The 14,521-nt window shown below is 43.1% G+C and overlaps 1 protein-coding gene across 3 annotated transcripts in view; it reads right to left on the bottom strand.

Moving 5' to 3' along the window:
* Positions 1-14,521, bottom strand: part of dcp1a (decapping mRNA 1A) — a 32,101-nt gene that overhangs the window by 739 nt on the left and 16,841 nt on the right. For 2 of the 3 annotated variants that reach the window (XM_061889150.1, XM_061889153.1), the window contains 6 exons: positions 12,625-12,691; positions 12,405-12,543; positions 10,132-10,218; positions 7,170-7,760; positions 6,871-7,089; positions 1-1,043 (listed from right to left, as the gene is read on the bottom strand). The exon at positions 1-1,043 is cut by the window's left edge and continues 739 nt beyond it. In XM_061889150.1, the coding sequence (XP_061745134.1) occupies positions 963-1,043; positions 6,871-7,089; positions 7,170-7,760; positions 10,132-10,218; positions 12,405-12,543; positions 12,625-12,691 (1,184 nt within the window). In that variant the 3' untranslated portion in view covers positions 1-962. The remainder of the gene's footprint in view (positions 1,044-6,870; positions 7,090-7,169; positions 7,761-10,131; positions 10,219-12,404; positions 12,544-12,624; positions 12,692-14,521) is intronic. The other variant, XM_061889152.1, reaches the window with a different exon arrangement.

Raw genomic sequence — 14,521 nt, 5'->3', positions numbered from 1 at the left:
TTGTACTATCATTAGCTGCAAATACTGCAGCGTTATACTATCATTAGCTGCAAACACTTCAGCGTTGTACTATCATAAGCTGCAAATACTGCAGCGTTGTACTATCATTAGAGGCAAATACTGCAGCGTTGTACTATCATTAGAGGCAAATACTGCAGCGTTGTACTATCATTAGAGGCAAATACTGCAGCGTTGTACAATCAGAGGCAAATACTGCAGCGTTGTACAATCAGAGGCAAATACTGCAGCGTTGTACTATCATTAGAGGCAAATACTGCAGCGTTGTACTATCATTAGAGGCAAATACTGCAGCGTTGTACTATCATTAGAGGCAAATACTGCAGCGTTGTACTAGTATTGTTATGAAATAGAGGGCATGTCTGAAGGCAAGCTTAAAAAAGCTTTCCTCAAAGGTCCTCATTTGAAAAGCAAGAGAGAGAAAATGCTTCCTTCTTAAAGAACTTCTAGGGAAGCCATCAGCCAAAGGACCAATGAGTCCAGCAGCCAAAGGACCAATGAGTCCAGCAGCCAAAGGGCCGATGAGTCCAGTGCCAAAGGACAAATGAGTCCAGCAGCCAAAGGGCCGATTAGTCCAGCAGCCAAAGGGCCGATGAGTCCAGCAGCCAAAGGGCCGATGAGTCCAGCAGCCAAAGGGCCGATGAGTCCAGCAGCCAAAGGACCAATGAGTCCAGTACCAAAGGACCAATGAGTCCAGTGCCAAAGGACCAATGAGTCCAGCAGTCAAAGGACCAATGAGTCCAGCAGTCAAAGGGCCGATGAGTCCAGTGCCAAAGGACCAATGAGTCCAGCTGCCAAAGGACCAATGAGTCCAGCAGCCAAAGGGCCGATTAGTCCAGCAAGTGGGAAAGGAAAAGAGTCATCCTGTCCTTTGAAGACAGCAACAAGAGAGAAGTGAAGAGGAGGGTCCAGATCTCTCATGAGCACCTGCTTGATGAAGACCATCAGAGCTTCATGGCGCTCAAGTCCTTGGACAGGTTCTGTAGGTAGGCGTCATGAATGGTTCCCAGGAAGGCGGAGTCGTTCTGCGTGGACAAGAGAAAGGCAAGGCAATTTTATTTATATACAATCATTTTCAAATTGGACCAAAGTGCCTCACAGGTTAGAAAGCATAGAGCAAGACAAAAAGCAAAGAACATAAACAATGCATAGCTAAACAAGATAGCTTACCATGAATTGATATACGTGGACCCCGACTTAAACAAGTGGAAAAACCTAGTGGGGTGTTAGCATTTAGTGGTCAATTGTAGGGAATATGTACTGTACTGTGCAATCTACTAATAATATGTACTGTACTGTGCAATCTACTAATAAACGTATCAATCAATCAATCAAATAGTGCAAAAGAAATACAGTGAAAGGGTTCGGAGAGGAAGACTTGATCAGTTTCACTTTGCTTCATTGCTCACATCTAAGAAGTTTCTCCTGAAGGTCCATTCAGCAGCCATCTGGACAGAATAACTGGTATGTCTGCAGATGTACTCAAAAAGGACAAGTGGTCTTTGCTGTGCCAGTCATATTGAACTCACATGCTGTCCATTTCTTCTGGTTCTGCTGCTTCATGCCAGTCAATCAATCAATCAATCAATGTTTACTTATATAGCCCTAAATCACTAGTGTCTCAAAGGGCTGCACAAACCACCACAACATTCTCGGTAGGCCCACATAAGGGCAAGGAAAACTCACACCCAGTGGGACATTGGTGACAATAATGACCCAGTGGGACGTCGGTGACAATGATGACTATGAAAACCTTAGAGAGGAGGAAAGCAATGGATGTCGAGCGGATCTAACATGATACTGTGAAAGTTCAATCCATAATGGATACAACACAGTCGCGAGAGTCCCGTTCACAGCGGAGCCAGCAGGAAACCATCCCAAGCGTAGGCGGACCAGCAGCGCAGAGATGTCCCCAGCCGATACACAGGCGAGCAGTACATGGCCACCGGATCGGACCGGACCCCCTCCACACGGGAGAGTGGGACATAGAAGAAAAAGAAAAGAAACGGCAGATCAACTGGTCTAAAAAGGGAGTCTATTTAAAGGCTAGAGTATACAAATGAGTTTTAAGGTGAGACTTAAATGCTTCTACTGAGGTGGCATCGCGAACTGTTACCGAGAGGGCATTCCAGAGTACTGGAGCCCGAACGGAAAACGCTCTATAGCCCGCAGACTTTTTTTGGGCTTTGGGAATCACTAATAAGCCGGAGTCCTTTGAAGGCAGATTTCTTGCCGGGACATATGGTACAATACAATCGGCAAGATAGGATGGAGCTAGACCGTGTAGTATTTTATACGTAAGTAGTAAAACCTTAAAGTCACATCTTAAGTGCACAGGAAGCCAGTGCAGGTGAGCCAGTACAGGTATATATGTATGTATATATGTATATAAAGGTATATACAGTATAGGTATATATGTATGTATATATGTATATAAAGGTATATACAGTATAGGTATATATGTATGTATATATGTATATAAAGGTATATACAGTATAGGTATATATGTATGTATATATGTATATAAAGGTATATACAGTATAGGTATATATGTATGTATATATGTATATAAAGGTATATACAGTATAGGTATATATGTATGTATATATGTATATAAAGGTATATACAGTACAGGCGTAATGTGATCAAACTTTCTTGTTCTTGTCAAAAGTCTAGCAGCCGCATTTTGTACCAACTGTAATCTTCTAATGCTAGACATGGGGAGACCCGAAAATAATACGTTACAGTAGTCGAGGCGAGACGTAACAAACGCATGGATAATGATCTCAGCGTCTTTAGTGGACAGAATGGAGCGAATTTTAGCGATATTACGGAGATGAAAGAAGGCCGTTTTAGTAACGCTTTTAATGTGTGACTCAAAGGAGAGAGTTGGGTGGAAGATAATACCCGGATTCTTTACCGTGTCGCCTTGTTTAATTGTTTGGTTGTCAAATGTTAGAGTTGTATTATTAAATAGAGTTCGGTGTCTAGCAGGACCGATAATCAGCATTTCCGTTTTTTTGGCGTTGAGTTGCAAAAAGTTAGCGGACATCCATTGTTTAATTTCATTAAGACACGCCTCCAGCTGACTACAATCCGGCGTGTTGGTCAGCTTTAGGGGCATGTAGAGTTGGGTGTCATCAGCATAACAGTGAAAGCTAACACCGTATTTGCGTATGATGTCACCTAGCGGCAGCATGTAGATGCTGAAGAGTGCAGGGCCAAGGACCAAACCCTGGGGAACTCCACACGTTACCTTAACGTAGTCCGAGGTCACATTGTTATGGGAGACGCACTGCATCCTATCAGTAAGATAAGAGTTAAACCAAGACAGGGCTAAGTCTGACATACCAATTCGTGTTTTGATACGTTCTAATAAAATATTATGATCGACGGTATCGAAAGCAGCGCTAAGATCGAGGAGCAGCAACATAGATGACGCATCAGAATCCATCGTTAGCAATAGATCATTAGTCATTTTTGCGAGGGCTGTCTCCGTCGAGTGATTTGCCCTGAAACCGGATTGAAAGGTTTCACATAGATTGTTAGACGCTAAGTGTTCATTTAACTGCTCCGCAACAATTTTTTCAAGGATTTTTGAAATAAAGGGAAGGTGAGACACCGGTCGGTAATTTACCATGAGGTCAGGATCGAGGTTAGGTCTTTTAAGAAGAGGATGAATAACCGCTTTTTTGAATGCACTGATGGACCTAATAATACAAAGAGCTCCTTGATCAGTTTCCCAGGAAGAGGGTCAAGTAAACATGTTGTTTGTTTTATTCCATTTACACGTTGTAACAATTCCTCTAATGTTATTTCCTCAAAACGAGAGAAACTATTTTGGAGGGCAGTATCCGCCGTATATACAATCGTGTCAGTGTTAATAGAACCCCGTTGTAGCTGGGACGCATTGTCTTTAATCTCCTTTCTAATGACTTCAATTTTCTTACTAAAGAATTGCATAAAGTCATCAGCTGAGTGGGTGGAGCTACTGGAAGGGGTCCCTTGTTGGGTTAGCGATGCTACCGTACTAAACAAAAATTTAGGATCGTTTTTATTACGGTGGATGAGATTTGAGTAATATTTAGCTTTAGCTAAGGTAAGCATGCGTTTATAAGTTATTAAACCATCACTCCATGCTTGATGGTGCACCTCAAGTTTAGTCGTGCGCCATTTGCGTTCCAGCTTTCTACATAATAATTTCTGAGCTCTAGTTTCTTCTGTAAACCACGGGGTGCGCTTTTTTGGAGCCTTTTTTAACTTTAGCGGTGCTATGTTATCAATGGTTTCGCGCAGGGCGTCGTTAAAGTTGTTAGTGAGGTTATCAATAGAGCCCACATACTTTGGGAATGGTGCCATTACCGAGGGCAGTAGGTCAGCAAGAGTTGTCGTTGTGGCCGTATTAATGTTGCGGCTGCTATAGCAGTTATTATTATTATTAGTTTGACGAACATGCGTCTGAACCTCGAATTTTATAAGGTAATGATCGGACAATACTTTAGTATACGGGAGTATCGTAACTTTGGAAACGGTGATGCCCCTGACAAGCACTAGGTCTATCGTATTACCGTTGCGATGCGTGGGTTCATTTATTATTTGTGTGAGACCACAGCTATCAATTATAGTCTGGAGCGCTACGCACGGTGGGTCCGATGGGGTATTCATATGGATATTAAAGTCCCCCATTATGATTATATTATCGGCGTGTGTCACTAGATCAGCAACGAACTCTGAGAATTCATTAATAAAGTCCGAATAGGGCCCTGGGGGGCGGTAGATAACAGCCAGGTGTAGAGGCAGCGGTGTGACAGACCTCATAGTAAGCACCTCAAACGATTTATATTTATTATTTATGTTAGGACTAAGGTTAAAGTTTTCGTTGTATATTAGTGCGACCCCCCCACCCCTTTTGAGCGGACGGGCAATATGCGCATGTGTAAAGTTAGGAGGACATGCCTCATTTAGCGCAAAAAAGTCGTTTGGTTTAAGCCAGGTTTCGCTGAGACCGATGACGTTAAGATTGTTGTCTCTGATAATATCATTAACTAACAACGTTTTAGGAGACAATGATCTTATGTTTAAAAAACCTATATTATAGGTAGTGGGCTGTTTTAGGGAGTTTTTGATCAAATTATCCGTCAACTGATTGGACATGATCCGGACAGTCTATAAAAGACCTTACAGCTCACATGTCAATCATGAAGTCCAAGGAACTGCCCAAGGAGCTCATACAGACAGAATTGTGGCAAGGCACAGAACTGGCCAAGGTTACCACAGAAGGTTCCTCAGAGCACAGTGGGCTTCATGATCCTTCGATGGAAGAAGTCGGGGACGACCACAACTCTTCCTAGACCTGGCCATCAAGCCAAACTGAGCTATGGTGGGACAAGAGCCTCGGTGAGAGAGGTCAAGAAGAACCAAAGATCACTGAGATGCAGATGGGAAGGAAGTCTCTCCTCAGTGCAAGACACATGAAAGCCTGCATACAGTTTGCCAAAAAAACACACGAAGGTCTCCCAATAAGATTGTCTAGTCGGACGAGGCCATGGTTGAACTTTTTGCCGTTTGTTCTAAGCGCACGTGTGGAGAAAACCACCTGCCCAATACAACCCCAACAGTGTAACATGGTGGTGGCAGCATCATGCTACGGGGATGTTTTTCAACTGCAGGCACATGACGACTGTTTGCAACTGCAGGAGAGATGAATGTGGCAAAGTACAGAGATATCCTGGAAGAAAACCTCTTCCAGAGTGCTCAGGACCTAAGACTGGACCCAAGTTCACCTTCCAACAAGACAACAAAACAGGGGTGGCTTCAAAACAACTCTGAGACCATTCTTGACTGGCCCAGCCAGAGCGCTGAACTAAACCCAATGGAGCATCTCTGGAGAGACCTGAAAATGGCCGTCCACCAACGTTCACCATCCAACCTGACAGAACTGGAGAGGATCTGCCAGGAAGAATGGCAGAGGATTCCCAAGAAGACTTGTGGCTGTACTAGCTCCATCCATCCATCCATTTTTCTACCGCTTATTCCCTTTGGGGTCGCTGGTGCCTATCTCAGCTAAAATCGGGCGGAAGGCGTTTTACATCCTGGACAAGTCGCCACCTCGTGACAGGGCCAGCACAGATAGACAACATTCACATTCACTCTCACACACTAGGGACCATTTAGTGTTGCAAATCTACCTATCCCCAGGTGCATGTCTTTGGAGGTGGGAGGGGCCTATCCCCAGGTGCATGTCTTTGGAGGTGGGAGGGGCCTATCCCCAGGTGCATGTCTTTGGAGGTGGGAGGGGCCTATCCCCAGCCGGAGTACCCGGAGAGAACCCACGCAGTCACGGGGAGAACATGCAAACTCCACACAGAAAGAACCCGAGCCTGGGATTGAACCGATGACTACTCAGGACTTTCGTATTGTGAGGCAGATGCACTAACCCCTCTACCACCGTGCTGCCCGCTGTAATAGCTCAAAACGTGCAAATACTCAATACAGAGCAAAGTACTCAATACTTTTGTAATACATTTGCAAACATTTCTAAATGTCTGTCAAGCTGGGTGCTGAATGGACGAATGGACTTTCATGGGAAATAAAAAATGGCTGCCATGAAAGGAGTGAAAAAGTGAGAGGTCTGAACACTTTATTGAGGTATGATTGTTCCTTTTTGATGCGTGTAGACCACACCCGTTAAGTGACTAGTGGTGTCCAAAGTGTAATGGAGCCACTACTACTTGCTTGCACAAGGTCGGTGCTGCTCCTTTGGTCAGCAGGTTCCTCTTGAAAGTGGTGGTATGAACAATAGCATCTGAGAAGGGTGGTAGGTACAGGTCCTACCTGAGAAAAGGGACATACCTTGATGAGGTGTATGAGTGTCTCTTGCAGCTGGACTTTGCTGCAGGGGTGCTGCGGAGGCTCCATAGCCCCTACAGAGGTGCCCAGGTGTTCCGAAGGGGATGCAGGGACCACAGCTGCAGCCGCCATCTTGCTGAGAGACTGCTGGAAGGCGCTGGGGGAGAGCAGCACGGAGGAGTCCGGCCTAGGAACGGCCAGACCGGGACTCATAGGAATAGCCTGTGAGTGGTAGATGACATTTGTACTAGCAACAGAAGACAGAGGTAAACAAGAGTAGTAGAGCGAGGACTGCAACTCACTGAAACAGGTTTGATCAGGTTTGGGGGCTTTGAAAGAACATCCCGGTCTTGTGTGAGTTGGAGGACCACTGGAGGTTCTTGGAAGCTGTGAGGTGGCACCAGAGTGCTTGGCAGGAAATTGGGCGCCAGCACAGGCTTGTGGATTTCCACATTGAGCGACTGCGCTGACGTTTTGAGCGAGTTGAGAATATCCTGCTCCATATAAGCCCGGGGAGCTGGGGGCCCCGCGGGAGCAGTTCGAGCCTCTGGAGGCAACATGAGAGGAGAGAGCGAACAGAGGGACTGGGGGTCGGGCCTGCGGACCGCCGATTGGAAAACAGGGTTGTTATGTATTGCGTAAGGGGCCGGCAGCAGGCCGTGGCCTTGGTGCACCTGCTGTGGCCCAGGATCCTGAGCGGCCACATGGGGACCACGGAGAAGGTTCTGGTGGGCTGCAGGGGGGTAGGGTTGGTTCTTGGGGTAAGTAGCTGAGGGGTCACCGGAAGCAGATGTGGCATTTTTAGTGGGCATGGCGGGCAGAGGGGGGTCCTTAAGGATGGAGGAACCAAAAAGCTCCTCCACTGTAATCTGCTTCACCATCGTATGAGTCTTCTGAGAAGAACAAGAAGTCATTGCTTTACAACATTTTGCTTCATTTCTACCATGCATAGTGTAGACAATAACACTCTTTACATTTTTGATGTACTCTCATATCTTCTATTTACATTTCTGATGTACTCTCATATCTTCTCTTTACATTTTTGATATACTCTCATATCTTCTCTTTACATTTCTGATGTACTCTCATATCTTCTCTTTACATTTTTGATGTACTCTCATATCTTCTCTTTACATTTTTGATATACTCTCATATCTTCTCTTTACATTTCTGATGTACTCTCATATCTTCTCTTTACATTTTTGATATACTCTCATATCTTCTCTTTACATTTCTGATGTACTCTCATATCTTCTCTTTACATTTCTGATGTACTCTCATATCTTCTCTTTACAATTTTGATGTACTCTCATATCTTCTCTTTACATTTTTGATATACTCTCATATCTTCTCTTTACATTTTTGATGTACTCTCATATCTTCTCTTTACATTTTTGATATACTCTCATGTCTTCTCTTTACATTTTTGATATACTCTCATATCTTCTCTTTGTATTTCTGATATACTCTCATATCTTCTCTTTGTATCTCTGATATACTCTCATATATTCTCTTTACATTTTTGATATACTCTCATATCTTCTCTTTACATTTATGATATACTCTCATATCTTCTCTTTGTATCTCTGATATACTCTCACATCGTCTCTTTATACTTATGATATACTTTATCTTCTCTTTATATTTACGATATACTCTCATATCTTCTTTTTTGTGTTTCTGATACACTCTCATATCTACTCTTTATATTCCGATAACTTCTTTTTATATTTCTGATATACTCTCACAATAACTTTGCCATTCTAACTTCTGAACAAAGAGTTTGAGGTGATGACCTTCCTTGGACCACAACCACCGGGAGAGATGGCTTCTCACTTCTCTGGACGCGCTTTGAGTTTCTAGAAAAGTGCCAAATCAATCTCCTCTATTATTATTGTCCTCTTCAAAAACATAACAATGACATTTTGTAGTCATAAAATATTTTGTTAAAGTATGCTTTGGACTGAAGTTAAAGATTCGACGGTAAAATGAGTTCAGTGTATAAATTGAGGTACTACTGTATTTCAGTAGTGTTCTTTTTATTAAAACCAGGCAAGGATTCAAATCTCCACATGGAGTTCTACAGTAGGCCCTCTTAAAGGCCGACTAAAAGCCACTACTAGCGATCACGCAGTCAGATAGTTTATGTATCAATGATGAAATATTAACATTGCAACACATGCCAACACGGCCGCTTTAGTTTACTAAATTGCAATTTTAAATTTCCCGCAATGTATCCTGTTGAAAACGTCGCGGAATGATGACGCGTATACGTGACGTCTCGGGTTGTAGCGTACATTATTTTCCAGCCCTATCCAAGCTATAAGTAGTCTGCTTTAATCGCATAATTACACAGTATTCTGGACATGTGTTGCTGAATCTTTTGCAATTTGTTCAATTAATAATGGAGAAGTCAAAGAAGAAAGCTGTAGGTGGGAAGCGGTGTATTGCAGGGAGAGATGGAAGATTCCAGACTCTAGTGCATTTGATGAAAGCACTTTTGTGTGTGCCACAGCAATGCATCATCAGAGAGGGTGTTCAGCATGGTTAGAAAAATAGTGACAGACAATAGAACAAAGATGGACAATTCAACCCTTAACACAACAATGAGTAGATGAGTGTTATGTGTATGTATATATAGAAATAGTTGACTTTCAGTGAATTCTAGCTAGCTATATATATATATATATAGCTAGCTAGAATTCACTGAAAGTCAACTATTTCTTTATATACATGTAATGAAATTCTTGACTTAGTGAATTTCAGCTGTAAATATACTACTCCCCTCATAACCACCACCTGGTGAGACCTTTCTCAAACACCATTCTTGTTTGCTATGTTTTTACTGAATGGGTTATGTCCCGTGCGTTGAGACTTGTGCAAGCGCCACACAAAGAGAGATCTGTTTTTCAATCACATAAACCAGGTGTTTTAGTCAGACTTTTCAAAACCCGAACACGATCAGATAAAGGTGTTTCCATGGGTTGTAGGATGGTTATTAAAGCCCAACTATTTGAGATATTGGACTATTTTAGCGCATGGACACTTACTGAGTGATGTAACTTCTACAACTTCTTGTTTTCTGCTTATTCGTCAACCGTTTCTTTATGTGAGATAATTATGAAGCTGATAGGGTTTTTATGACCCCTTATTGGATACAGTTGTGATTTATTTCAGCCTGGGAATTGTAGCGTTCACAATCCCGTACGTGTGAACGTAGCCCCAATGACACTGAAACCTTAGTGGAGGTTTTCCCACAAGTACCTTATCAGACTGCTGGGAGGTGTGCTCTGAAGCTGAAGCTCCCGTGGCATTCAGTTCTGTAGGTGCATCAGCATCACATGACTGCGCCTGCAACAGAAACTGCCTTCATTTCTTGCAGAAAAAGCAGGAACAGGTCTGATTGATTGATACTTTTATTAGTAGATTGCACAGTACAGTACATATTCCGTACAATTGACCACTAAAATGGTAACACCCCAATAAGTTTTTCAACTTGTCCACGTTAATCAATTCATGGTACAAATATATACTATCAACATAATACAGTCATCACACAGGTTAATCATCATAGTATATACATTGAATTATTTACATTATTTACAATCCGGGGGGTGGGATGAGGAGCTTTGGTTGATATCAGAACTTCAGTCATCAACAATTGCATCAACAGAGAAATGTGGACATTGAAACAGTGTAGGTCTTATTTAGTAGGATATGTACAGCCAGCAGAGAACATAGTGAGTTCACATAGCATAAGAACAAGTACAGTATATACATTAGTAGTACATTTGATTATTTACATTAGGTTATTTATAATCAGGGGAGATGGGATGTGAATGGAGGAGGGTATTAGTAAAGTGTTAAAGTTGCCTGGAGGTGTTGTTTTAGAGCGCTTTTGAAGGAATATAGAGATGCACTTACTTTTATACCTGTTGGGAGTGCATTCCACATTGATGTGGCATAGAAAGAGAATTAGTTAAGACCTTTGTTGGATCGGAATCTGGGTTTAACGTGGTTTGTGGAGCTCCCCCTGGTGTTAGTGAAGTGAATTATATTTATATAGCGCTTTTCTCTAGTGACTCAAAGCGCTTTACACAGTGAAACCCAATATCTAAGTTACATTTAAAGCAGTGTGGGTGGCACTGGGAGCAGGTGGGTAAAGTGAAGTGAAGTGAATTATATTTATATAGCGCTTTTCTCAAGTGACTCAAAGCGCTTTACATAGTGAAACCCAATATCTAAGTTACATTTAAACCAGTGTGGGCGGCACTGGGAGCAGGTGGGTAAAGCGTCTTTCCCAAGGACACAACGGGAGTAACTAGGATGGCACAAGCGGGAATCGAACCTGCAAACCTCAAGTTGCTGGCACGGCCACTCTACCAACCGAGCTATGCCGTGTTGTGGTTATGGCGCTCATTTACGTTAAGGAAGTAGTTTGACATGTACTTCGGTATCACGGAGGTGTAGCGGATTTTATAGACTAGGCTCAGTGCAAGTTGTTTGACTCTGTCATCCACCCTGAGCCAGCCCACTTTGGAGAAGTGGGTTGGAGTGAGGTGTGATCTGGGGTGGAGGTCTAAAAGTAACCGGACTAGCTTGTTCTGAGATGTTTGGAGTCTAGATTTGAGGGTTTTGGAGGTGCAAGCGTAATGGAAAATGGTTGAATGAGAGTTCCCGCTAGAATCTTCAAGGTGCTTTTGTTGACCAGAGAGGTGATTCTGTAGAGGAATCTCGTTCTTTGGTTGACCTTTTTGATTACCTTGGTTGCCATTTTATCACAGGAAAGATTAGCCTCTAGAATGGAACCTAGGTCGGTGATCTCATCCTTCTTGGTGATAACAATGTCACCCACTTTTATAGTGAAGTCACTGACTTTAAGAAGGTTGATATGGGACCCAAATAGGATGGATTCTGTTTTACCGAAGTGTATGGATAGCTTGTTGTCAGCGAGCCAGGTGTAAATATTAAGGAGTTCAGCACTGAGGATTTGTTCCACCTGTGACTTGTCCTTGCCGGATACCAGCAGGGCCGAGTCATCCGCAAACAGGAACAATTCACAGTGGCATGCTGATGGCATGTCATTTACGTATATGAGGAACAGTAAAGGTCCTAGTATACTGCCTTGGGGGACTCACAGCTCACTGAGAGGGGAGGAGACATGGTGCTGTTCACCTCTACCACCTGTTCCTCCCCTCCAAGTAAGATTGTATCCAGCTCCATGAGGTTATATCCAATCCGATTGCTGTGAGCTTATACAACAGTATAGCGTGGTTAACGGTGTCAAAGGCCTTCTGAATGTCCAGCATGACCATGCTGCAGTATTTATAATGTCCAGCATGACCATGCTGCAGTATTTGCCCGCGTCCAGCTCATGGTTGATGTGCTCGCTCAGATAGAGAAGGCATTTGTCAGTGGAGTGCTTAGTTCTGAAGCCGGATTGGAATTTGTACATTAGTTTATTAGTAGCAAGGTCAATGAAAAGGTTGAAAAGCTGCCAAAAAGGCCACGATGTATACAACAGTCCGCCCGCTCACCCGCTGGTATTCCTCCTTGGCTTTGCTCAGCAGCTCCAGAATTCCCATGGGTCGCGCTTCTGCTACACCATTGGTCGGCCTGGGCTCCGCCTTCACTGGGGACGGCCTGTGTGCGTGGTCGGCTTCAAGTTTGACAATCCTGGCGGGATTTGGTCACATAAGAAGAGTAAGAAGTGACTCCTGATCACAGCAACATGGCGATGAGCTAAGAAGCACTTACTGGACCATCAGCTGAGCGATGCGATGGCAGTCCCTCTTGTCGTAGAACCAAATACTGTAGATGCCCACTGCACACAAATACAAGGTGTGAAGTGCATTGCTATGTCCGCTTCACGCTTCCATCCTCAGCTTGGATTGTTCTTAAACAGGCTTTCTGCAATCTCAATGAATTCTAATTATTGCCCATGATTATCATCCTAGTGGAGAGGAATGTAATAATGTACGGCAAGCAGCTCTGTCAAACGCAATAAACAGATTGTTCATGACTCTAGTATTTACCATTGCAACTATTCTGAAGAAGTTTTAAAGAGAAAAGGGCCTCCATGGCAGCTTTGTCTTTTGGGAGTCAACATTGCACATTTTTCTTCTTACATTAAACCTCTTTGCTCTTTTCTTCCACTTGATGTCTGTGTAATAATATTGTTAGAATGTTCAAAAGTTAGCTGTGGGCTGCACTTTGGACACCATGCCAGTGGTTAATTGTACACACGGTGAATATGAACATTTTCAAATATACTGTACACCACATCAAGAGAGCCATGTTGGACCAAAAATACAAAAACTAATTTGTCTGGAGCGGCAAAAAATTAACAGCCTTATATACCTTTTATAAGTGTTATAATGAAGACAACACATGATGGAAGTGTCTATATTAGCCTACTATCAAAATGAGTTTAAAAGTCTTATACAAGTGTTATAATGAAGACAACACATGATGTAAGTGTGTATATTAGCCTACTATCAAAATGAGTTTAAAAGTCTTATACAAGTGTTATAATGAAGACAACACATGATGTGTCTATATTAGTCTCGTATTAAAATGACTTTAAAAGTATTCCATAAGTGTTTTTGATTGATTGAGACTTGTATTAGTAGATTGCACAGTACAGTACATATTCTGCACAATTGACCACTAAATGGTAACACCCCAATAAGTTTTTCAACCTGTTTAAGTTGGGGTCCACGTTAATCAATTCATGTTATGATAATGACAACACATGATGGAAGTGTCTATATTAAAAGTGTAAGGTAGGATTGTGTTAAGTATTATTGCAAAAGTAGGAGCCCTGATGGTCCCTGAAGAAGCTGAGGTTACGTAGCAATGAGGTGTTTGTGTGCCGACAGTGTCCGCAGGGAGTACAGGTGTGTTTGTGTCTGCACTTCCTGGGCTCAGCTGGATTGCCAAGGAGAGCATGGCGTGAAGCTGGAAAAGAACAGCATGTCTTCCAGACTGAAGGGCAGCCCAAGTCCAAAAGGGGAGCACTCCACGCTGACTTTGACCTTGGCTGCAGTCTTCTGCCTGCTCAGCAGACAACTGGACAAACACTGCGGCTCTCTATGGCCGGCCTTGATGAGGCTGCTCTTCAGGCTGCTGATGGACTGTGTGGGTGGCAGCTCAGTCAGCTACTTCCTCAAGCTGTGAGCACTCATGTCTCCTCACTCTTCAGGCTGCTGATGGACTGTGTGGGTGGCAGCTCAGTCAGCTACTTCCTCAAGCTGTGAGCACTCATGTCTCCTCACTCTTCAAGCTGCTGATGGACTGTGTGGGTGGCAGCTCAGTCAGCTTCTTCCTCAAGCTGTGAGCACTCATGTCTCCTCATTCTTCAAGCTCAAGAGGTACTCACTCATCGTCTCCTTTTTCTTATTTGCACTCTTCAGCTCTATGCTGTCCATAAAGTTGAATTTTTTTTGCCGCGGCCCATTTAAAACAGGGCTGTCCAAAGTGTGGCCAAAAATACTGCTCAAGGAAAGAAAAGTGTCATAAAAGAGCAAATAGGTAAATGTGAGGGTTGTAGCTAGTTGTTTTCATCTAAACTTTGTTATAAAACCAACCAATGTTGTTATTCATTATTCACAACTCCAAATACTTCACAGCAAACTTCCACTTTCAAATATTT

Source organism: Nerophis ophidion, linkage group LG27 (assembly GCF_033978795.1).
Source record: "Nerophis ophidion isolate RoL-2023_Sa linkage group LG27, RoL_Noph_v1.0, whole genome shotgun sequence".
NCBI classification, from domain to species: domain Eukaryota; kingdom Metazoa; phylum Chordata; class Actinopteri; order Syngnathiformes; family Syngnathidae; genus Nerophis; species Nerophis ophidion.
This window is presented reverse-complemented; position numbering and strand designations above follow the sequence as displayed.